At 39.6% G+C, this 25,773-nt stretch overlaps 1 protein-coding gene across 5 annotated transcripts in view; it reads left to right on the top strand.

Moving 5' to 3' along the window:
- The window catches only part of rxraa (retinoid X receptor, alpha a), a 99,488-nt gene that overhangs the window by 66,852 nt on the left and 6,863 nt on the right, over positions 1 to 25,773 (top strand). For 2 of the 5 annotated variants that reach the window (XM_068334012.1, XM_068334010.1), the window contains exons 4-9: positions 7,913 to 8,063; positions 10,107 to 10,286; positions 16,021 to 16,190; positions 21,857 to 21,986; positions 23,590 to 23,722; positions 25,627 to 25,718. In XM_068334012.1, coding sequence (XP_068190113.1) covers positions 7,913 to 8,063; positions 10,107 to 10,286; positions 16,021 to 16,190; positions 21,857 to 21,986; positions 23,590 to 23,722; positions 25,627 to 25,718 — 856 coding nt within the window. Of the gene's footprint in view, positions 1 to 7,912; positions 8,064 to 10,106; positions 10,287 to 16,005; positions 16,191 to 21,856; positions 21,987 to 23,589; positions 23,723 to 24,902; positions 25,029 to 25,626; positions 25,719 to 25,773 lie in introns of those variants that run through there. The other 3 variants (XM_068334011.1, XM_068334009.1, XM_068334013.1) reach the window with 2 other exon arrangements.

The following is a 25,773-nucleotide window of genomic DNA, read 5'->3' as shown; positions in this document are numbered from 1 at the left end:
AATGATGATGTGCAGTTAATATATTTGTTGCTACTGTAAGAATTGTATAATGGTGATTATTCACCTAAGAATTGCAATAATAATAACAAACCAAAAATGTATGTGTGCAGACTACAGCACATGTTATTTAATGTTTTAAGTGAACACCCTGCACTTAACACCTGGTTTAAGTTTGACTTGGTTCAGCCCAAGAAAAAACTGAGTAACTGTTTTGCTTCGGTTCTGTCTCAGGTAGTCTTCCAACTCCCTTTTGTAACAATCCAAGAGCAGTACATATGACTTTATACAGAATGACAGGTAACTTGGATGGTTTATTTCCAAAAAGAGGAGAGAGTGCTGTTAGGATTCCAAGGCTTTACTGACTGGTGTGAGGGGAGAGTGTCCCCAGAGCTGCCATGTCAGTGGAAGTCAGTACATTGCTCATGGGTATAATGGTTTCTTCTTAAAACAACTTTTATTCTCAAGCAAAGCCAACAAGGATACTCCAGGTGTTATACTCAAGACACAACGCATAAAAGCCATGGAGGCAGTGCAATTAAAAAGAAAAGCACTCACTTTTATATGCACACAAACCTCTAAGGATGTCAAAAACACTAGATACTGACGTGCTGAGGTCAGGTAACAGCTGAATGCCACACTGCATATTCCCACTATATAGCTATAAGGCTCACTGTCTTCATGTCGCTGATAGTTTAAATATCCTTTTCACTCTAACAAAACTTACTGTCAAAGCACCAGCAGTGATTGTAATTATTCATTTTGTCTTTTGTTTCACAGCAAGGGGTTAATGTTGGAAATCTCAGCCCTGTCTAGAATAATGTCTGCTTCTGTTGAATTCCATCCACCGAGTAGAGGTAGAGGATGCGTTGTATTTGAGCTCAGTGGCAATAATCATGGAGCTGTTTTAAAGTACTGCAGACTTTGGAATGACTTGTGTGTTGCCAATGAACACGTCACAAATGCTTAATCATTAATAGGACACATTATATATAACATATATTAATTTAGTCAGGCTCTGACCTCACAAACCCCTCGGGGTTCTTTTTTAATTCAATTTAATTTCCTCTGCCAGCAATCTTGCAGTTTTTTTTTCCAATTGCGAACCCACATTGGGAAGCTAGTTTTACATGAAACACATCATACATGTCTCACAGTCAGTTAATTCAACTATGACACGTCAGTCAGGAAGCAACACATAATGTTGACACACTGAAATACACAACATTAACAACAGAAATCATTAACAGCAGATGACATTTATCTGTAAAAGGTTTTTATAGATGAATAAGCATTAAATTGTGTCTTTGCGCTTAATTATGTTAACTGGGTGATTCCATGCTCTCTTTGTACCACATTTTTCTTTTGAGAGATTTGAGAGGTGGGAGGAAGTTGGAGAGAACCCACGCAGACACGGGGAGAACATGCAAACTCCACACAGAGTGGGACTCGAACCCGGAACCGCCTTGCTGTGTGGTGACAGCGCTACCCACTGCGCCACCCTGACTCCAAGACATTTTAGAGTTGATCATAACTTCAAACACCATAATTAACGCACGGTTGGAGAATACATTGAAAGTTTTGTGTTGCCTTGGAGTTGTTATATGAGTTTATACCTGTTTGACTGATTCATTGTTGTTGTTGTTTTTTTTATTTGAATGATTTGAGTGATAAGGATTCCTCAAAATGATGAAAAGCCAATAATGATGAAGTTTGACTCGATGACATTCATTGATTTATTCATTCATTCCTCTTCTAACCGCCACGTCTGCCATCGCAGGGAGCTGGAGCCTATCCCAGCTGACAAAGGGAACATGCAAACTCTGCACAAAGCGGGACACAAACCCGGAACCGACTTGCTGTGCGGCGACAGTGCTACCCACTGCGCCACAGTTCCGCCCTGACTCCAAGACATTTTAGAGTTGATCATAACTTCTAACACCATAATTAAACCACAGTTGGAGAATGAACAGTACATCACAGAGAGCCGAGGCAGAGGACAGCAGCAGGGAAACCAGAAAATATGACCCATAAGGTCTGATCTGGTTTGTTATTCATCAACCACTGAATGTACTCGCTCAGTGACTTGTGCTAAAAAATAAGTAATACGTGATTTGGGTGTCTTTGTTGAAGACACCATCCACTCAAAAAAGAAGTTGTTGAACCAAATTGATTTTAACATCTTTAATGGTAAATGAAATTCATGACATGATGCTTTAAAGAAATATGCTTCGAAGGCAATGCATTCAGCACATTTTCTTAGGAAGAGATACACCTCCATGCAATCATAACTTTGTTCTCAGATTTAAAAAAAAAAAAAAACCTACATGGGATCATTTAGGTCGCATTAACACTCAGCGGGACGTGTTTTCATTGTTTCTTTATCCTGAGGGAGACTTTAAAACTCACATGACAGACTTACAAATGACCCTCAAATTCATCCACAAATAACCAATCCATTCTGTGGATTGTGTGCATTCTCACTTCCATGTGTCATTCAGATCCATAATAGTGCTGTAACTGATCCCAAGAGATGTCATACTGTAAATACACCCTAAGGGCCATGGAAGGGCCGACCCATAAACAACACCACCCTGTGTGAAACCCGAACCTCCGTCTCTTGCTGATACGTGACCAGATAAGACTCACAGACACACAAAGGGAAAAAGGATCTTTCGTAGTCATTCCTCCCATGCTTTGCGGTAATGCCGAGATAAGTTTGCTCTCAGAAGGGAATGATTGCCACAAAGTGTCAGGGGTGAAAGGTGTCACCTTTGGGGTTGGCTTTGTTGCTTCAGGACCTGTTCCTTATCTTCACCTCTCACCATTCCGTCAGTTAGATGTTGTCCTCTGTCAGCACCAGATTCTTATCCTACCCGCGCGGAGAATAGCAATCTTTTGGCCTTTTTTGTGTGTCTGGCATCTAAGCAAAATTCAATTTAAGTTTGAAATTAATAATGGTCCAAGGAAGGATTATAAAACAGAGCATGCTAATCCTGGCTATATCTCACCGCTGCGTTATGGAAAACCTTAGTGTTTTTGACACAGCATTATGAGAGAATACCATGAAGATAACTTTGTTTTGAAAAAGGTGCCCTTGAACTGGAAAGCAACCAGTGTTCCACATGAGGATTGCTCATTGAAGAGTGGCACATGAGGATTTGATGTCTCCTTTTGAAGTGCCTTTATGAGCAAAGTCTGTGCTCTGACTTTCTGAATCAAGCTAAGCCTGCCTTAAGAGGAGGCCTTCACGGTCTTCCTTCTTCTTTTATTTATCCTCCATTCACTCATGGTATGACTCTTTCCTTTGTATTTTACTGCCAGGTGCTGTCATAGCATACAAATAAACTACAGGACCTGGTCTGCTGACAAAAATGTTTCTATTAAATTTACGTCATTGTGAGTGGCATGTTCGAGACAACCAGAATCATACTAGATCTTATTTTGCTGCTTTTTTGTGGCTTTTGTGTTGTATTTATTGTGACATTTTCAGACTTTATGCTTGGGTATTACATTTGACAGCACAACAACTTGTCAGTGGTTGTTATTATCTGTTATTGGCATAAAAATATCCTTTAATGCTGTTTGGTGTAAAAACATTGTGGACAGATCAATCTATGAGAACACTGATCATTAGTTTGTGCTTTTGCACAGAGAAAATATGAATTTACTTATGTCTCATCATTTTATTAGAGCCTAATCAACCCATTTCAACCTCTTCAATGTGCGGTGTATGTTAACTAACATGTAAACTAATAAACTTTACATTTTATAATATTAATATATTCATGTAAGGTTACAAACAAGTGTAATCGCACAATTTCCCCACTGAGGGACAATAAAGGATTATTATCTTAAATTTATAGAAACGAACACCGAGCTGTTTACCAATTTGTAACAATCATGTCTCACCACACTAACCATATTTCTGATTTATTCTACTCTTTCATACATTTGCTGACGTCCACTATCCTCTGCCCCCCAGGGTAACACCCATTTGACAAAATATTATTTCATCACCTTTTATATGTTTGGATATTGCAGCGTTATGCTGAGGCCAGCGGGTTGCACAGGACATATAATCACATATATCAATTCTGTGCAGAATCTGACACCCACAAGCAGGCAGAGACATCCCTCTGTACTGGATGTACCATTTGAATGTCTTTCACAACATGTTATGTAACACTTACAGCACATGAAACAGTATTATTCAGCTGGAGCATTTCAGCAGATCGTGTTGTACATTGTACTGCAGGGAATCTGGCGTCCTACATTTCCTTTCCTTGATGTTAAATTCCACTCATTTGTTTCTTTCCCTCGGTGTAGAAGTTTGATGCCAATGAAAAAACACAGACAGCGTGGGGGTGGTTGTCAAAGGGGTTTCCCAAGATGATTCAACTGTATGCACAGTTCACATACCTCCTTGTGAAGGGTCACATATGTGTTTTATGGGAGTAAGAATGTATTCTATTTCCAGAACCAGTCATGAGCCGCTTTAATCCCCCTGCTTTGCCTCAATTGCTGTGGGCAGAAGAGAAAGAAAGGCCCCCCAGCGTGCCCACCCCACTGTGGGGACCAATGTTGCTAAGATTGAATTGCAGCTTTACTGAAAATAGATTGTGAGGAGAAGAGTGTTTTCTGTCAGGAAGGCAGTGGGTTTGAAAGAGACATTATCAGCAAAGAAGATAGGTAGCTCTGTTAGCACTGTGCTACTGGAAAAAGACATCGCTCAGGCATTTACTGAGGTAGGACCTCATGATGTGCATGTTTTCGCAAGTGGTTAAATGTGCATACTGTAGATGTGGGTGTGTACACATGCAACAAAGCTGAATCCAAAGGAATGATGCAGTTGTGTAGGTATCGTTGAGCCTTGGAGGCACATTAAGCATCTCAATTCTGTGACAGAGGCATTTTCAGCACCACACTGTATTTTCCCTACATAAGGTGAACAGTAATACATGTTGTTGTACTTTGCATTACTGTTTGTACTTTTTGTCCTATCAGCTGTTCATTTAAAAATTGCAAATAACACATTTAGTTTACTTGGTTGATATGTTCAAAGTATGTCCTCTTTTTTTTAGGTTTTAGGGATTAGGGATGTTGGGTTTTTTTTTTTTGCTGAAGTTGATGGTTTCAGTCTGTGTTATTGTAAACAGGATGTAAATAGCAGGCTATGGGTAGGTGTCAGGGTGCTGATTGAAGGTTTTATGGGATGGAGGGGTTTGACCTTTGAAACCTGCTCAACCCTAAAAAAAAGGATCCATCTCTTACAGGCAAATATTGAAACTCAGCTACATTTTTATTTTATTTTCTTAAATGTTATATTGTAGTCTAGTCAGCTTCCCATGTTCCTGTGACATCACGTATGTCATGCAGATTTTTTTTGGCAATATGTACAAAATGATGCATAAAATGTGTGGAAATCTGCACCAGGGACTGGAATATTTCACACAGTGTAAGCATATCGTAACCGCAAGCAAAAATGTATAGCTTTTCTGGAAATTTTATATCTTTGAAGCATTTTAAGTGGAATAAAATATGACAGAGTAAGGTGAAATTAAACGCCAGGAGCCACCGCAGGTACCTGACAATGTACACCTGTCAGTGCACGATGGTTGGTGTGTGTGTGTGTGTGTGTGTGTGTGTGTGTGTGTGTGTGTGTGTGTGTGTGTGTGTGTGTGTGTGTGTGTGTGTGTGTGTGTGTGTGTGTGTGTGTGTGTTTGGTGAATTTGTGCATTCTGCTCAATGCATGACCTCTCTTAATTCTGCTAGGGTAAGAGAGGTCATATTCATGAAAATTGTGAAATGTGAAAGTTGACAGAAAGGGCTTGAGATTCAGTACTAATCTTTTAATTTTACAACATACACAGATACTTCATGTTATTGGTGCACACAAGTTATTTATCCCATTGATTTGGTATTCACTTGTTATGATCATTACTCCGGGGTGCATTGGCATCGTGCTCAGAATGTCCCTTGCCTCACGGCCCCAGCCATCCATAGACCCCAGCACCCTGCGACCCACAACGGTGGAATGAGCAGGTCATGAAAACAATCATTACTTAATGTAGAATTTCAGAATACAGTAACTTTCAGCCATCCTGGTTACCCTGAGTAGTATTTTGGACTAATAATTCATTGATTCATTCATCATCTTACCGCTGTAGTGGGTTGTGGGGAGCTGGAGCATATCTCAGCTCACTATGGGCGTTAGGTGGGGGAAACTCCGGCCGCAATGCCAGTGCACCGTGGACACAGGCAACCACTCACACACCACGGGCAATTTTGGAACGGCCAATTAACCTGAAGTGCATGGTTTTGGAGGTGGGAGGAAGCCGGAGAACTCAGAGAAAACCCACGCAGACACGGGGAGAACATGCAAACTGCACAGAGTGGGACGCAAACGCAGAACCCAGAACCGCCTTGCAGTGCAGCGACAACGCTAACCACTGCGCCATGGTGCCACCCTGGACTAATTATGACGAGAATAATTTGTATATTATACCAACTCTAACCGCTGCATCATCAAAATAATAACTTTAAAGCGTTTGTTTAAATTAATGAATAGAGTATACTCTTTGGGGAGTTTTGGAGCCACATCCATATGGTGTTTTCTGTAGCTGTTTGCATGATATAGCTCATGTTTGAGAAAGAGCATTCTCGGCTGTTGTGTATACACATGTATGTGGATCATGGTAAACACAGAGGTGACTCTCAGTCTCATCATTCCAAAAGCAAAATAGTTTTTTCTCACGCAGACATCCACATGGCTGTTCTTCTTTTCGACAAGCTAAACCTAAAGCTAATATAAGGATATGGTTCTTTGTATTGATTTTATTTATTTTTATTTGTTGATTGTAAAATGGACTTTGTGTAATCTTTTACGGTGACCTTGAGTGTCTAGAAAGGTGCCTTTAAATAAAATGTATTATTATTATTATTTCTCAGGAAACACAAAGATGTACCCAGATCAGACATGATAAACTTAATAAAAACTGGTCTTTACATATGAACCCATGTGGCGGCTCAGTTTTCAGGGATCCAGTTGTCTGAATACAAGCCATTTTTTCCTCCAGTGTAATGAAGGCATCATGTTAGATGCAGAGATTGGAACATTCCACCCCATGGTTTTTTTTTTTTTTCTTTTTTCAGGAGATGGTTTTAATAGTTAGTTTAATAGTTCTGTTCCATGAAATACATTTAGTGTAATTGGATAATTTCCACCATACCCTTTAATGTTTATCAGCATGGTGCTAGTTATAATAATTAGTCTCCTCTTGCTCTTCACTTTTAGCAAGAAGCAAGAGAAGGCACATTGAGATTAATATTTTCACTGCTGCCTTTTAACAGAGGGAGGGAGACAGCAATTGAAGTAAGACTTAAGGCTGCAGTTGCACCGTTGTTAAAACAAATTCTCTGTCTTTATTCGTCTGTACTATTAAATTTTGCATTGGGGTTTTGCTAGCACTGAACATTTGAGAGCCAGCAGGGTTTGTTGAGAGTATGAATAAAAGAGTTCCTGGGGTGGAGTGGTGCAGGATCCTGCTGTGCCAGATTTAGATCTGAAATAGGAGGGAGGAGAGAGATGGCAGGGGCCTAAAGAGCTGCTGCCAGAAATATTGACCTTCTGTATTGAAATTTGAAATCATCATAGCATCATATTCATCTTCTGCATTTAGCAAATGGTTCTCTATGATGGGCAGAAAATAACCCCTAAGATTTAATCCTCTTATTTATGTGTAATCAAACCCTGTCTTTACTTATCAGCCTTGACTCTCAATAGTTAATGCCCACAGTTTATAGTAACACACCAGCTAAGCTGTGAGTATTGCTGTAAATGATGCTGCTGCTTGTGAGTTCAGGTGAAGTGATTTCTTTACCCCTGCTTGGTGTTTGTGTGTTGATGTTCCAGCTGAATTCTCCGATGAACTCAGTCAGCAGCACAGAGGATATTAAACCACCACTGGGCCTGAACGGCGTGATGAAAGTTCCCGCCCAGCCCTCGGGCACAGCCCTGTGTCTTACCAAACACATCTGCGCCATATGTGGGGATCGCTCCTCAGGTAAGTGAAGTGAAATAAACTGATGAACAATTGAATACATTGTCCAGACAGGAGGCATTGCACAATTATGGTACAATCCTTGTTGTTTAAAGAAAAAATTGGAACACTGTGTAAAATATAAGTACAAATGTTGTGCAATCATTTTATTGGTGAGTCTTTGTTGAGAATCTCACAGCTTTTTGCACCTAGTCTGTGAACCTAGGCATAAGAAAATAATCAAATTCACAGTCTATATGCTTAAGTAAAATATTAATTTAAAATGTTAGTCAATGAATAATAATCCACAGCATTATGCCTAAAATAACTGAGGATGATTATTTAAATATTGTGTGTCAAAACCAAAGAGGAAATCCAGGAAGTGTATTGTATCCTTGAGGGAACGGCTGTCAGAGCTATAAAAGTAATTTCCAAAGAGCTGGGACTACAAAAGACTCCATTATTACTGAATGAAAAAAAAAATGTTGGACTGCCCAACGTCTTAAAAAAGCTGGTGCTCTAACCACACTGAGAAACCTCCAAAGAAGATCCAAAGATGAACTTTGGTCAGAGAACGGCTACATGGACAGCTCTGGCACAAATACGATTGCAGTGGGACATGTTCCTGGAAGGACAACAGTCAGAGGAATTCTTCATAAATCAGGGCCAAATGGCAAAGAAGCCAGGAGGAAGCCACTCCTGGCAAAGTGTATTGAAGGGCAGCACCATAAATGCACATGAGAGAGACTGAATGGTCTGAAAGGCATTGGATGGGTTGATTAGACCAAACCTCAATTCAGCACTGACTGAAATAGAAAATCTCTGTGTCATAGAGAAAGCGGGCACACCCCATCACCCATCTCACAGCAACACTACTTTTCTTTTTGCAGAAAATAAGGACTGGATTTTATACGTGCAACAGGCTACCAGGTTATTTTCATGAGGACTTTCCAGGGACAAGAAAAAAATTAGATTTTTAAACAACAAAGCCTTATTGGTAATTTAAATAGTTTGAATCCCCCCGCCCTATACAGGATAAGTGGTTACAGAGAACAAACGAATGAATGAATGAATGAATGAATGACTGCATTGTCTTTCAGGATTGAGAAAAGGAAATGTGCTGTACATGACATTGCTCACCAATATCATTATACTCTAGGGTCCCCTTAATCATTTCCCATCATTTGTTCTAGAGCTGGCTCAACCACCCCGACCACAAGAACATTCTATCCATGGCTAATGGTCAGCCCAGGGCTAATGATAACAACAGATCCTCTTTTTCAAAGATGTTGATCTCATTGTTTCCACACCGTCAACAAATGACCCTGTGTTTAAGAGTTGTCTTTTTTCTTTTAGAAGATAACCATGAAAAATGTTCAGCCCCGGGATGAAGCTGGATATCTAATTCATTTGGAAGTTTTTTGTATCGACCTACATCGTTGTTACTGTGTGGACTCAAGGGGGAACATCAAAACAATGTTTAATAGCAAGTCACGCTACATTTAACTACTCTCAGAGGCTTTGTCTTCTCGGGTGGTCTGACTAGAAATGAGTCAGCAAACAGTTTGAGCAACAATGGAGAATTCAAATGAAATTCATCTGTCATAATATGAAAAGAAAAAGAGTTGTTATGAATCTGCATGAACAGAACCATGATAAAAATCCATGAGGGTCCCCTGCAAGTGACCTTCCAGCAGGCCCCTCTTGTCTTTCCTATTAACCTCCAGCATAACCTCATTCACAGTCTGTTCGCTTAAATAGCTTAATCATAATTGCTGTAATGCTGCCTCTCATGCTGGTTCATTTGTGCCGCTTGTGCGCTCACACATTGTCTCAGGCTATGAAGGTTGCTGCACTGTGGTCTCCTGAAAACCTGCATCCTGTTACAGGACAAGTTGACAGCAACTAATGTGTCTTCTAATAATAGGTTGAGGTGTTGCCAGTAAACTGACAACCAAACATCTCAATTAGACAACAGGTCACCAGGACCAGAGGGAAAAGATCAGTCCCTAAAGCTGCTGGAGGTGTAGGCATTAGGTAACTCTCTCTCTCTCTGTCTCTCCTCAGGTAAACACTATGGGGTTTACAGCTGTGAGGGCTGCAAAGGCTTCTTCAAAAGGACAGTGCGTAAAGACCTAACCTACACCTGTCGTGACAACAAGGACTGTGTCATTGATAAGCGCCAGAGGAACCGCTGCCAGTACTGCCGCTACCAGAAGTGCTTAGCCATGGGCATGAAGAGAGAAGGTACAGCACATACCGTTGAGGATAAAGCCCGATTTACTAATTCCATCCAATTTCCCCTTATCCACAGAAATACACTTTTTAACATATATGAAGGCCATGTTTTAAGAAATGAAGGAGCACTGCAAAACTTTTCATGGCCATATTTCTTATTTTAATTTATTTTTAAACATACATAATACCTGTTTAGTACCGTATGTAGTCATGTCTAATGTAGAGTGTTCATCTTTATCTCAATTTTTTTAAACTTTCCAATATTTTCTAATAGCCATTTATTAGAACAGGCAGACTCCCATGATGGTGTGGTTTCATACTAGTGGTATGAAAAAGAAGATGCCAATGCACTCACTGTGACTTCAGATCAGTTCATTTAATCATGTTCATTTCAGAGAAAACAGCAACAGCCAGTAGAAATGTAGATACAGAACAGGACACACTTTCCTAATCACCTGATATTTGACGTTAAGTTAGGGCAAAGTTCTCTTGGCCCGTATCCACCAAACAATTTATTTCTTTGTAGCTGGGATTAATTTGCTGTGCATTACAGTCACATGCTTTCCTCCAGATACTTTTTTGTACAGCAGCTACGCACATTTTGACATCAGAGTATGCTGGGGATGCCTTTGAGGTCAGATATTCACTAACCACTGGAAGTAACTTAAATGTAGACTTAAATGTTTTTGTCTCACTAGCATTTCAAGAGTTTTAGTTCCCCGTCACGTCATTTCACCGATTCCACAGGGGAATACTGCCCTTTTTTACACTTTTTGCAAAAGTAAAATGGCAGCAATTTATGAGGACAGATGAAAACTTTGCATAGGTTAATGCTGACGTGACAAACTTGGTAAAATGTTTCAGGCTAATGATGTTGGCCTAGCTATTATTTATGCTAAGTTACTTGCTTATTGCGCTTTAAGGATGGAAAAAAAAAATTCACTCAATTATTTTCCCTGTTATTATATATAATCCCTGGATTATTATTAGTTATACTGTATTTTCATTGTACACATGGTTCAACTTGACATTAGACATGAAAGATCTTTGAGTAGTGTTACACTTAAATCTTTAGTATCAAAGGCCTGCATTACTGTAAAACCTGTTCAATATGGATATATTTTTAATTAACGCTCCTTGAAGAATGGAAGGAAATTTCAGTGAAAGTCTGTCTACCCACAATTCTGATTATATTGTTATGCTACTCAAAATATCTTCCCAAGGTTGGCAATGTTTTTTAATTTAAAAATGTTCAGGGATTTTCAGAAAATAATACATTTAGTTGTTGAAGCACTGCTGGTTGTAGAAACCAAGTTTGGGTTTGTTGGATAGTGCGGTCCTCAGGGATTGCATGAAAAAATAGAGCAATGGAGTTTCCTAAACTTCCACCTCCTTTGGATCCTCTGGATGTCTATTTTTTTTGCTCTCAATTATTTGTATAACGTGGGAGTCTTACAGGATTGCCTACCTAATCTGGAGACAACTTATTTTCACACCCCAAATGTCTTGTTCATGTATAATTTTTCAACATAATCAAAAAGTAAATTTAGTCCAAATAATCAAATTAAATAATACTGTATAGCTGCCGCATAGTAAGACCACATTCCTCGAAGTTAAGGCTGCTGGTCTGCTGCACGTACTGCTCCTGTCCTTTTCAAATGGATGCAGAAATCTAATCAATCTTGTGTCAATAATCAAGCCACAAATTCGGAGCATGGAGCTGTTGATGGCAGGCTGTTATACATATATTTCGTTAATTTAATGTCTTTGTTCGTGCCAAGGAATTAAAATCAAAGTGAAACAGGCCTTTGTTAAATCACTTCACCTACTACAGCAACAGCTAAATCAACAAGGACATAACTAACCATTCCAAGTTCAGTGGAGTTACTGATTATAATTTGGATAGTTTTTCTGACAGCAAAAAAGGCTAATTAGTTTCTGGCTCCAGTTAATATTTTTATGCTTCAGGAGCCTTGTAACGTATTATCTAGCACATTTAAGGACATTAAAGGTTCCCTTTGATCATTAAATGATAAAAGGAAAAAAAATACAACAATCATTCATTCATTTTCTGCCGCTTCATCCGCCGTAGCGGGTCACAGGGAGTTGGAGCCTATCTCAGCTAGCATAGGGCGTGAGGCGGGGGACACTCCGGGCACGATGCCAGTGCACCGCGGAGCCACACACAATGACAGACAACAATCAGTAACATCAAATTAAATTATGTTTTCCAACACATAGATCCTGCATCTCTCTCCCCATGGTTTAACCACCACACTTGCAGAATAGTGGAAAAAAGGGAAAAGTGCACTGTTATTAGTCTAATAGTCGTAAATGGGAATGTTTCAGCACACTTTATTTAGTTCAGCTATGTTGGTATCCAGAAACACACTACATTAGCAGTTGTTCTTGGACGTTACTTTAAAGCACTACAAGGAATTTTAAAATGATGATGAAACACCACAGACAATGCAGATACCCCTGTATGAACCACATATGAGATTGGAGGAGCCTTGAGTTACATTTGTCAGGGCCACGTTTCACAGTGAGACACTGCTAACCAGTTGAAATTAAGCAGGAACCAGTCTGAAACAAATACCTGCTAGCTAGATCCATATCTTTACCCTCTTGATCTAAAGTTGTAAAAACCAAATCATCATAAAATGTAACTTGCTGAGTTGCTACATTAAGAGAGGAAAAATATTTTCCATTAGTCTTGCTTTCAAACCTTTTATGACTGATGGCATCGACAGTACTGCACAGCTCTATCCATCAGTAATTGCAAAATCACACAATCTTGAAATTCACCCCGAAATCAGTCAGAAGCTTAATGTTGTGAAACATTTTTTAAACAATGAGCAAAAGCTCTGTTAAAAGCCCAGTGTGAGACATTAAGGTACACAAGAGTGTACCGGCATCTGCTTGAACAACAAAAAGCAATAAGTACTGTATTTCACCAATTAGGTCATTTTGGACTGGCTGCATTCTTCACATACTGTCATGGTAAATGAGACTGGCTGTTAGACATTGCGGAAGAATGTCCTCAGGTACTTCTGTTTCTAATTCTGTACAGTAAATCACCTTCAAGGGTAGATTACAGAGAAAAATGTATTTTCAATAAAGGGTGGGACTGTCTGAGGGGAAAAGAAAACAGGCAGTGAGGTGTGGATTTTAACACTCCTTGAAGGTGTTAAAAATAATAACGCTCTTAGCACTGCCATTCTTTCTCACATTTAACAAATCAATCACTGCCTCTCACCATTACGTTCACTGTATCTAGAATCCAGATATCGAGAGCAAATCTTAAACAAAGTGATGTCCTGTTAATTCATGGAATGGAATAGCAAAGATGATGTATTCAGGAAGGTGCACGTGTGTAGAATGTAACTTCACTGATGACAGTGAACAAGGACAAAAGGTGCTTTTTGGAAATATGTATTTTCAAGCTACGGTATTCTGTCCCAGGACAGCTTGTCTTGACCTTTACTTGGCCTCCCCTTTCTCCCACTTTTATTTATGTCATTGTTGGGCTCTTTATTCCTTTCAAGGATATTATCATTTACTACCTCTCACTTCACTCGCGGTGCTGCCTAAGTCTCCCCCTGCACCCCGAGGGCTGTGGTTAGAGAACAAGGCAGCAGTAGCCCAAAAGGCTGAGCGAATCCACAGAAAAACAGGATTAAATGAATTTATGCTCTCCTAGTCAGGAGTGGAGAGGAGGAGGAGGGGGGTAAAGCTAACATGATTTCAGCCCTCCTCACCTCTCCCTGACTCCAACACAAGTATTCTACCCTTGGGCTGACCTCCACCACCAGACAGCAGTTCCTCTAAAATGGGGCCCCTTTCCCTCTCCTCCTCTAACAACTCCAGCTTCCCCCCAATAGACCATGTCTTCTGATTCAGGACTCGGAATAGAAACCAGAGTACGAGTAACATGAGCAGACAGATCATTCTGTGACCAAAGAGTGTGTGGAATTCAGAATTATTCTCCCAGTGTGTGTGTAAGCTTGGATGCTCATGTTGAAACTCCAAAAAGCCATTTATCACTCAGCACATCATGTCCGAAAGCCACTGATCCACATGGATGACAAACTTTTGAAAAGCCACGGTAATTTTTTTTCTGTGATGGCTTGAATTAAGTAAATTACAGGATTTTGAAAAGACAAAACTCACATGCATCTTTTCCATCCTGCTGGAGGGTGGTGGTGTGGTTTTGCCTTGGCTACAGTGAGTCTCTGTGTCTACTCAGTACACAAACCATTTCCTGTGTCTCCTCATCAAGTCAATCAGATGAACGAGCCATCACGGTTATGCTTCAAACCCTTTTTATATACATAGAAAAAAGAACAAGACAAAGTCTTCATTGATTTTCATTGAGGGATTTTTATTTAAAATGTTCTTGTGACTGTGCAGTCATAAAATGGTGACAGACAATATGATGCTTATGCTTCTATAAATGCTGTGTGTATAATCGAGCCGGCTGTTTGTCATTGAGCACTTCCTTACAACACATTTCTTAAATAACAATGCTGAAAGAAGTCCTCTAACATTTCCTGCACTGTACATAACGTTGGTCTGAGGCCCTAAATGAACTCCATCTGCTCTGTCAAAACAATTACTGATGATTGAACCCTCTTGGATATGTTTACTGGAATAATACATACAGGGTCATGTACTATTCACTGGCTTTCTGTGATTATCTGAAACGGTATGTGCAAAGGCCAACTCTGAAATTTTGTGACGTTAACCAGAGACTGGACTGTTTGTTGTCTTAAAAATCAGCAAGAATTCAAGGACTGTATTAAAAAGAACAGTCTGCTTTGGAGGGTGTTCCAAATAACAGCATGATTTTGCTGGACAAAAAAATCAAACAGTTTCCCTCCCAATGCAATTCCTCTTCCAGAATGTTTCGGGAAAAGAGCTGTGTTCAATATCTTGAATGAGATTTGGGCAGTTTTGTCACACCATATCGACAATACTTGATTTCAGATACTTTTAAAACAAAACAAAAAAACCTGTTGTAAGAACAGCAAGAATAATCTCACCACAGTGGATTTTCATATGAGTTGACGTTTTAAATAATTGCCAAATTGGTTCCAAAAATTAGTGCGTTCATCATTTTCTTTGGCCACTCTTCCATGAGCTACAAATTTGTTTGCACTGGCTCCAGGAAAAATACCTGTCTCATTAGCAGCTATGTGTCTGTCTTTTGGTGCTTGGCCGGTAGTACACCACTGATAATCAGTAAAATTTCACTGAGATACTAGAACAGGGGCTGATAATGGACAGAGTAAATCAAAGGACAATTAGCCCTCGTTACTCGCGGTTGATGTGTTCCAGGAACCACACGCGGATAACGAATTCCAAGATACAGCGACAAACTATTTATCTTATTATTTATGGTAATTTAAACGTTTATGAACCCTCCCCATACTGATATTAAACCATCTTCTGTCTGTATTACATTTTCCCACACTCTGATAGACTGTTTAAAGCACTTCTGTGGTGAGGATATCTGACTCTGACTATCAAGTTAACACTATTGATTAAAGCAGCTTTTACTATGGAGTTCCTTTCTTTATAACTTGACAGAACATTTGAAGCCTCTTGAAATGTTTTTTTTGTAATTAAAACCACATAAACTTGCCTTACTGAATCTTCCTTCTTCATTGTGTGAAAACATTTGTTTAAAATCAAGACAAAAAACAGCAGTAGTGACCGGAACCAGTTTTGTTACATGCAGCCGTTCAGGAGGAGCGCCAGCGAGCCAAGGACAGGAATGAGAATGAGGTGGAGTCCACCAGCTGCGCCAACGAAGACATGCCGGTGGAGAAGATCCTGGAGGCAGAACAGGCAGTGGAACCTAAAACTGAGACGTACATTGAGACCAACCTTGGTGTGCCATCAAACTCAGTGAGTCGGTATTTTCATACATTCTTTGGCAAATACATGCCATTTCAATTTGTAAAAAAATATTAATTTATGTTCATGTCCACTGATAAACACACACACACACACACACAAACACAAACACAGAGTTGGGGATCTGTAAGGTTTATTTGTGGGTTGGTGGGGTACATGCTTCTTACAAAGTCACTCCAGTGTTTAGTAGGGTATTGGTTTAACATGACTTTAAACCAGTGCTTCTCAAATAGTATGGTGTGACCCCCCAAGGGGGCGCAGTGGGATGGCAGGGGGGTCTTGTCTTGGGGAACGTGTTGTTTTTTTTTTTGCTTTACTTGAATAAAGTGTAATCACACATCCACTGCATTAGTTGGCAGTGGCGCTCTCATTGTCAGAGTGTGCACAGGGTTTAGTCGCTCTATGGTGTAGGGTTAGGCGATATGAAGTGCAGTAAACAAACCCTCAAGAGACAACATGGGGACATTTCTTATCAGGGATGGAAACAAAGTTGGGGCGGGTCACCCAAAAGCTAAGAAGAGAAAACATGAAGAAGTGTCGGTAGCGCTGGGCTTCACTGTAACTACAGTGGGAGACGAGGAGAGTGACTACCTACTAAAAATCCACGTTGAGGTGAAGTCAAGCATGTTGATGTGCAAATACTTGAGGGATTACTGTGTTCTCATTTTCAGACGCTTATCTGCTCATATATTCTTGTTTTGCTTTAAATGTATTAAAAAAAAACATACATACAAAATTTTGTCCAAACATTCTTTGTTTTCAACTGTTTTTCCAGTTGATTCTGTGATGGAGTTGAGGCGTACACTCTGCTGGTGCATCTGGTGAAGTTGTTGATGAGTTCTGATTGTAATTACCGCTTGTCCCCTCTTTTCTAGTCCCTTTGGAGGTGATGCTTGTTTTGCAGAGTACTGGTTTACCTGCTCACCTCCTGTGAGCTGCAAATTCAATTGTGAGTTTCCTCATCCTTCCCATCAGTATCAGCTGAGCAGCATGGGCTGTCTTTGACACAGAGGAGACTAAGAGTGATGAATAATTCAAGAGGCAGACTGTTCCTGAAAGCATCACACAAAGCCTCCACTTTCTCAGGAATTCTGCTAGAACATGAGAAACCACGGAGCTGTGCAACAGCCTACCGTAGGAGGCGTGGGGCAGGGGATGAGGCTGAAAGATAGAGGAGGGGAGGGACAGCTTCTTCAGGGTATTCATCTGCTTTGAGCAGGGAAATGTCCTGTGAAGTAAAAGTGGAAATGTGAATGTTGTTATGTGAGTAAATGGGAGCTATTTTGGGGGGCTAGATGGATATGTCAGAGATGACTGTTGACATTAGGAAGAGGGAGAAAGAGTGGGGAGTCATGGGGGAATAACCAGCTCAACACACTAATGCACTGAGTGTGTTTGGGTTTAGCCGTGGTGAGTCCCCTAATACCAACGGCCTGCCGAACAGAGATGAGAACGCCATTGATACAGACGGATTTATGCAGTTGAGGATTTTATAGTTTTTCAACCAGAAGTGGAATCATGTAAAGATTTCATAAAGTTATCAACCTGCATAAGACAGAATTATCCTCAGTCCGACGATGCTTTTGTAATTAATTACATTTTGTTTAATTTAGTTTGATTCATGGGTTGTAGATTATAACGTTTCGCCAGTTCTTTTAATTGACAAATTAAACATTTAAAAATAAAAGGTATTTCAATATTATTGCTGTAGTGTTTGACAGAAAGGTGATGAACCTTATCCTGTTGTTGCTTAAAAACAATTGAGCGTTTGAGAAGACACCCTTTAAAACCCAACCATGACACCATCATCTCTCACCAGTTAACCTGTTTACATGTGAAATGAAAAAAGCTTATTACATCTGATTAGGAATAAGCAATTAGTGACAAATGCCATTAAGTAAATGAGCTAAAGCAAAAACTCAAATATTCAACTCTAGATCTCTGGCCGCCTCTGCCTTACAAAAGAGCCAGATTAAGGCTTTTATTTCATAGAAAGTCACTTTGAATCAAAGACCAAACATCTGTTTAGCGCCGCTATGGACTGGATTTGATGATGGCCGTTCCTGATATTAGTATTGAAAAAAGCTCAGGTTACCTTGTAGCAATGCCAGGAGGTTTGTTGTCATGGTTGCTGCACTAGCAGGCTAGTTCTGTTCTGCTGATTTTCACAATACTGTGAGGAGACAGTAAGTGGTTGGAGAGGTTGTGTATCATGTAGTATATCTAAATGAACAAAACAAAGGAATAAAGAATAAGAATACATTAATAAAATAGTTCATTTCTCTCAAGTATGGGTAACCTTTGTTAACCTTTGGTAAACAAAGAAGCACAACTCAAAATTCTACTTCTGGCTTTACTGTAGAAACAGATATTTTCTCCTCCCGACACAGACTTTGGAGACAAGTTCTTATTTTCCACAAGCTGCATTCAGTGATGCAGACGTCACATTGTTATCCACATCAGCGGTTTAGCTGAAGTGTTTCGATCACAGACGAAACAAATGGACAAACACACTGTGAATGCTGAACACATGCGTCACCGGATTCAAATCTGGTTTCTCTAAGAACCTCAAGGACTCAGAAAAGAAAAGCAAAAAAACAACAACTTGATAACACATACCCTATAATGTGAACATTGCTGCTGAGATGCTATGTCAAAGCCACGAGGATGTATTGTCGCCATTCTTTCAATGACCTATAATGAACCCTAGAAAAGAGTATTTCAATGCTGTTGTAAAGACGAGGACCCTGTCAACCCTCATGAGATGTGCATTAATATGAGTGTACAACGTGACTAGGCATTCACCACCGTCTGGTAGCCGGGGTCTGGGCAGCCTGAACAGAGTGTAGTTATCTCATGGTGACCTAGAACAGGAGTTAAACAGCCGTTAGTAATGCACCTTCAGTCAGGCATGAGCGTGACTTCTCTTAAGGAAAAGGAGGTGGCTGTATCCATGTTCCTGTCCTTCTCTGCCTATGCATTATTTGACAATAGCTTCTCTTTCAACTTGCCTTCATTCATAAGAAAGTTGACTTCCTGATGTGATCCTCAAGCTTACAGAAGGAATCACTGTTGTTATTTAGATGATAGAAAGCTAATAAATCATCGCTGCACCAACATATGAGAAGTTTCTTTTTCACTCAAAAATGTGGGACACTTGTGTTATATATATATTAGATTATTCACTCCAACCTCTATGAGCATCCAATTTTCTCTCGGTTGCCACGCTAGTATCGCCTGATTCAACTAGAATAATGAAAAATTAAAAGGCAAATCTTTGACTCCCCTTTTTAAGTGATGAAATTTTCATGGGATGGTATGCAAGCCAGGCATTTCTGTAAGTTTTTGGAATGATTGGCCTCGGTGTTTTAGTGTAGTAAAGGGACTAAAACCCTTAGTTGCTTTTTCATTACAGATATTATCTGTAGAAGAGGAGTCAGCTCTTAAAATTATTTGTATTTCTGTTGATGGAGGTCAAACTTATCCTCCACTGTGGCCCTACAACATCCTGAATGCTGCCCTGTGACTTGATCAGTAAGTACAGTAATGTGACGCCTGATTGTTGTAGACCCTTTGTAAGCTCTTCTCCCTTGTCATCTCAGCAGACAGAGGCAGAGAAACCAGGTCAGTGTAAACATGGCTAAGATAGCCATACAACATTCATGAGGCTCGCCATGTTTAACGAGAACCCTGGGACTTGCATTCATACAAGGAGGGGTGGCTCAATGTTGTGAACGACGGAGCTTCTTTTTTTTTTTTTTTGTCTTTGTTTTGGCTAGGTCTGCCCTTCTGAATGAATTACCCGAATATATTAGTGTTTTTAGAGGAAATGCAACTCATGAAAACTGTCGCACTGAGCCAGGCCATCCATGTCTCCCACGGAGATCACACGCTGAAATATTCATAGGGACCCTGTTTTCTTTCTCACCCTGAAGAAAAAAGAAGAAGTGGAGTTTTCACAACAGAATAGGCTTTGTGTCTGGTTTAAGTTTTTCATATCTGTGATACTCTGCAGTCAATGTGAGTTTCACACCATAGGGAGGGAGAAGAAGGGAGAGTCTTTGGCCTGCCTTCTATAACAGGAGGATGTGAGTGGAAGGATGTTTCTCCCTTCATCTTTAACTAATCTTCTCTGGAGAGCCGCAGTTGATGTGGGGATCCTCTGAGCTTTTAGCATCGATCTGTGGGATTTGGAGAAGGAAGTTAGGGAGAAGTTTCTAATGTTTTCTATAAGAGTTCACACAGGGATGCTTTGAATTTAACGGTGTTTACTTGATTTAAATTTATGCAAACCACATGCTCAAACTCTTTGTTTACACATATCAATGGTATACACTCCTGGGATTAGGGTAAATTACTTGTCAGACGTTGACAGTGTTGCTTAGTTTTTCCCCTGCCCAGATGGATTTACATTTTGGTGACTAAGTCATAATGCACTGTATATGTGTTACATTATTATTCCACCGCTGCTCAGACTCCCCGTTGGTTAAAGAACTGTTCTTCTCAATCTGATTCATCAAGACAGTTAAGGACAACCAGTCTTTGTCTTTGAACGTGTTCTTTATTTGCAAGCAATCATTATCATCTCTAAATGAAAACTACTATCTAAATTAAAAAGACAGAAATTTACTCTTTATATTTTTAGTGGAATTATGATTTTAAGTCAGTCTAGCTCAATCACTAGTCAGCACTTATTAAAGTACTCTGCATTGCATTGAATTCAAATTAACTAACTCCACCTTGGATATTCATCATGGGACATAGATAATTATTTTGTAGATCTTTAAATGATGCTCATGTGTATAAAATTTTGTGATACTAGTTTAAATTCTTAGTGGGTGCTGTCTCTTTGAATATTACTTTAGGCGACCAGAAAGCCGTTCTTACCCAGATCAGCTTACAATTTCTTGACAAGTTTCCAATTTTTTGAAGTGTCCAAGCATTCAGGCACCATAACATACTGTATACTCCCTGTTTCTTGGCAAAACATAAAAATTCCTTATGTATGATTTCACCTTGCAGGTTTTGTGTAAACTATTCATAAATTTTCATTATTATCATTTTAATACTCTACCGAACTGATTTTTACCAAATTCACCCTTGATACTGATGTGATACACTTGTACAAAAATTCACACTCCAAGGTAAAATTTTTTTGCAGGGGATGCCTTTTTTTATACATGTATTATTCAGTCTCAAAAAATAGCAATGTTCAAAACAATTTATGGTGATGGTGCTCGGAAATAAACTAGGTCATTCAAACTATGATATGGATATTGATCAATAACTGGACTAGTAACAGACTAAGTTCATTTTGCGAGTCTCTTGGTCTGAGGGATAGTCAGATAGTCCTAAATAGTTTTACTGGGAGTAAAATAAGGATATTTGCTGAGTGTAAAGTCTTGTACTACGTGGTGATAAAGTCCCATTCAGGCTTTTAAGTGCTTATTACATTGTGAAGTGTCAGTAGAGTAGAATATAAGAAGAGCCTCTTGAGTTCTGTTAGCTGTCCAAAAGACTGATTTCTGTTTCAGCTAAAAGGTCACCAAAGAAAGTCTGTTTGGCAGCTTTCTGCTGGCCGGTTCAAGACCTGTGTCGAGCAAGAATTTCAAAAATGTACCTGAAATTTTAACTTCTGAATTTGTGTTGTCCTGCAGCCCAACGATCCAGTGACAAATATCTGTCAAGCAGCTGACAAACAGCTCTTTACCCTGGTGGAGTGGGCCAAGAGGATCCCTCACTTTTCTGAGCTGCCACTTGATGACCAGGTCATCCTTCTACGAGCAGGTACGTCATATTTACCACGGAAGTCCTTAAAAACCTTCATTTTGTGAGCAAATAATCTAATAATAAAACAAAAACACAGAATAAAATGTTCTTGGTCGTGTAGGAAATTGCATTAAGGAACCCTTTTGAGGGAAAGACGTGAACTGAACATGAGTTAGAATCTGGTACAAATGTGCTCAAAAACTGATAATGTAGTCAGACATCATCTTGTTTTTTTCTCTTTGGTATTTTAGGACAAATAATGAGTATTACTGATCAGAATCATACACTGAAAATATTACGTTTTACATGAAATAAATTATTTTGGTAATATTTAATGGTTTCATCTTTAGTAAACCTGATTATTTGATGGGAGCATGTGACTAAGATAGCCACACCCACCAATACCATTTCTTTGTGTTATGTGTTGATTTTGTGTGAAAAAAAAAAGCCAGCCACTCAGCATCACAGAGACCTAAAATCACTTGGGCCCCGCCCCGTCCACACGATGAAGGATTTTTTAAAAAACGCAACTTTTTAAAAACGCATCGAAAACGATTTGTGTCCACACGACTGCGTCCACATGTAAACGCACCAGTGCGTTTTCGAAGACGGCTATAAGCATGCCAAATCATGTGGTGGCATGGTATTGAGTCAAATTTTATCCAATAGGAATCCTCCGTGTTTTGTTGTCACAACACACGGGCCCATAAATATGACGTCACAGCGGTTTTCGTCGCAGGCAAGGCGTCAGCGTTTTTAAAAAGTTGCGGATACGACGTCCACATTACAACACAGACCCAGCGTTTTTTTAAAAAATCCACCTCGGCCAGCGTTTTTAAAAAGTTGTGTTTTCGTTCCGGATATCTGCGTTGTCGTGTGGACGGAAGGCGTAAACGCAACAGAAAAGTTGCGTTTTCAAAAAATCCGTCATCGTGTGGACGGGGCCCCAGTAGCATCACATGCAAAGAGGTCTTCTGGGTTCTTTCAACTCACTGTCCTTGCTGCCTGCCTGTCTATCCAAATTACACCATTATGTTCTTAACCCACCTTGAGGGAAAAACAGACTGCACACCCATCCTATGGTTAAGCACATATATGATGGAGATACTTCAGCAAAGCAGAGAGAGATATTATTGTGTAGAGCTCATCTCTTCTCCACTCTCAGGTTTTCTATAAATAACCACTTTAGTTCTGCTGTATAACACATAAAAGCTTCCCTCCTCTAATGCCCAACTCAACTCAGGGGAGAAGAGGCGAGTGTTGCCAGGCAGAACAGTTAAAGGAGCCCTGTCACTCAAAAGGTGTCTTGTGTCTCCTGTGCGCCCTGTGTCAAGCCCATGCTTTGGCACTTCAAGTCTGTTGTCGTTATTGTGATGGCAGGCGCGGTTCATCCCTTTTTACACGCTTGTCTCTTCAGAAAGCATGATTCAAATGTTTTGGTAATAACCTGATGCCTGTGCTTGAGAAAGCTGCATGCTTTTACCGCTGCAGTTTAATTGATTCATTGGAATTCCCTCTTTGTTGTCAGTTTTGAATGCTGTGTGAACTTTTGTACTAGGATTTGCTTGTGCCCTCCCCCCGTCTCATTTCTCTTCCATCCCTCTCCTCATCTCTGCCACAGGTTGGAATGAACTCCTCATTGCATCATTTTCACACCGTTCAATAGCGATTAAAGATGGGATTCTGTTGGCGACGGGGCTTCATGTCCACCGCAACAGCGCCCATAGTGCCGGAGTGGGGGCCATCTTTGACAGGTCAGTTTTAGCTTTGTTCATGTAACTTCCTTACACTCATGTTTAACTATCTACATGCTGCAGCGGAAATGTTGTAGGTGCTGTTTTTTGATCAAAACGAAGATCAAAAAACAGCTATTAAATAATAGCTTCATGTAAGATTTGTTTTTATGGTAAATTAAAAAAACAATAAATTAATTGAACAATTAATAAAAAAAGTCTCATTCAAGTTATGCAACCAGTTTAAATAAAATTATTCAATTATTTAAGTATTCAACTTTTAAAGAAATCTGCAAATTTATTATTATAATGTTAGAATTTGAGGCATGCTTCAGTTGTTACTTAATCAAACTGATGAAGGTATTTACTCCAGCATGAATTTGTAGTTTGCTCTGAAGTTGAACTTGATGGCTTCTTATTCCGTTAATAAATTATTAATTTATCATCATACACCCTTAATTAAAGCTTAATAGTGACATGCTAGTTATACATTTGGGAATGTTATGCTTGTTAATAAATCAAGCAGCAGAAGGGTATTAATTATTAATTATTACTAGCCAGTGTCTGAACATTTTATTTATTAGTTAACTTCCTTCATTAAGTTGCTAAAAATATATTTTAGAATTATACTATTAGGTAGAGATAATAAATAATTTAGGTAGGGGTAATCAATAATCAATCACCTGCTAATAAACCAATAGTCACAACGTCAAACTGCCATTAAAGGGATCATTTATGAGAATAATGGTTTCATTATTTACAACATGATAAAACTGAAATATCAACACCTTTGAGGAAGCAGCTCAAGAACTAAATATTCTTCCAGCGTCTTTGGTTTGTTCATCGTTGTGCATCAGGGGTCACACAAAAACACTAAAATATGAAGGAAAAGAAAACAATCCATGCTTGAATCATTGTTTGGGACGTCAGGTAGTAACCGATCGGTGGCTGATCTGACAGCTTTCTGACAGACTGAATTCACAAGAGTGTGTGTCTCAGCAGTGGTACGCCTTGAGCCAAGGTTTAGAAAGGTCATAAAACATGCAAACTAAATATATGTCAGGCCTTTACTGACCCATGTTATTCAAGCATTCTTGTCATTAGTGAATTATTTAAAAAAAATAAAAAAAAAAAATTTTGCTGCCCCAAATTCTTATTAACAGCAGTCTGTCTTTTCCTGTCTCCCCCCTCCCATCACCAGCCACTATGCTCAGTCATCAGCGTTCACAGCCACAGGACGTTTTCCATATCTGGACATTAACTGTGACAAGCATTAAGATACAGAGAAGAGATAGTTTCTTTATCGTCTCTTCTCTCTCTCTCCGCCAAATGAATAAAGAGACTGATTAACTTAAACATTTGAGTCTTTTCTTTCCCTTTTTTTTTTTTTTTTCTTTTCAGGCCAGTTGTTCCTCCTCGGAGCAAATTGAATTACAATGAGCTAAGAGCCACAGTTGAATTTACCAGATGAGAATGGGAAGAGAGGGAAAATAAAAAGAGGGTGTGACCAAGTCAAAGAGGGGTGAGGAGTTCGAGCGACTCCACGCGCTGACACTCCCACCGGTGACGTCACACGCAGACAGTGGGAGTGCTGGTTTTAGATTACAGCTTGTATTTACTCTGTGGGTTTCCTTTTATGAAACCCATGTACCAAAAATAATTACTTTGCAGCGTTGTAAACCTTTCCGACCATCTCACTGTGCCGATGTATTGGTTCAAAATAGATTTGAGTTGGAAAGTAGCTAAACCATATTTTGAATGTTCCAGAGTGGGTTCTGGATCATTCCTATGATGCTTACAATGTGTGCCCATTATACTGTAATGGCTTCTGCAATCTAATGTAACACAGAACAAGTGCAGCAGCCAAGAGGGATTTAATGAGCTGATTGTGAATGAGCCACATGTCTGACTCTGTTCCTCTACAGAGTGCTCACTGAGTTGGTGTCAAAGATGAGGGATATGCAGATGGATAAGACGGAACTGGGGTGTCTCCGAGCCATTGTCCTTTTCAACCCAGGTAACTTTCAATATATGTAAGCCTTAATTCACTGCTGAAGTTTCACTTGGAAGCA

The sequence above is a fragment of the Antennarius striatus genome, chromosome 15 (assembly GCF_040054535.1).
Source record: "Antennarius striatus isolate MH-2024 chromosome 15, ASM4005453v1, whole genome shotgun sequence".
In the NCBI taxonomy this organism is placed as follows: domain Eukaryota; kingdom Metazoa; phylum Chordata; class Actinopteri; order Lophiiformes; family Antennariidae; genus Antennarius; species Antennarius striatus.
The sequence above is the reverse complement of the archived record's forward strand: the minus strand, read 5'-3'. Positions and strand labels throughout refer to the sequence as shown.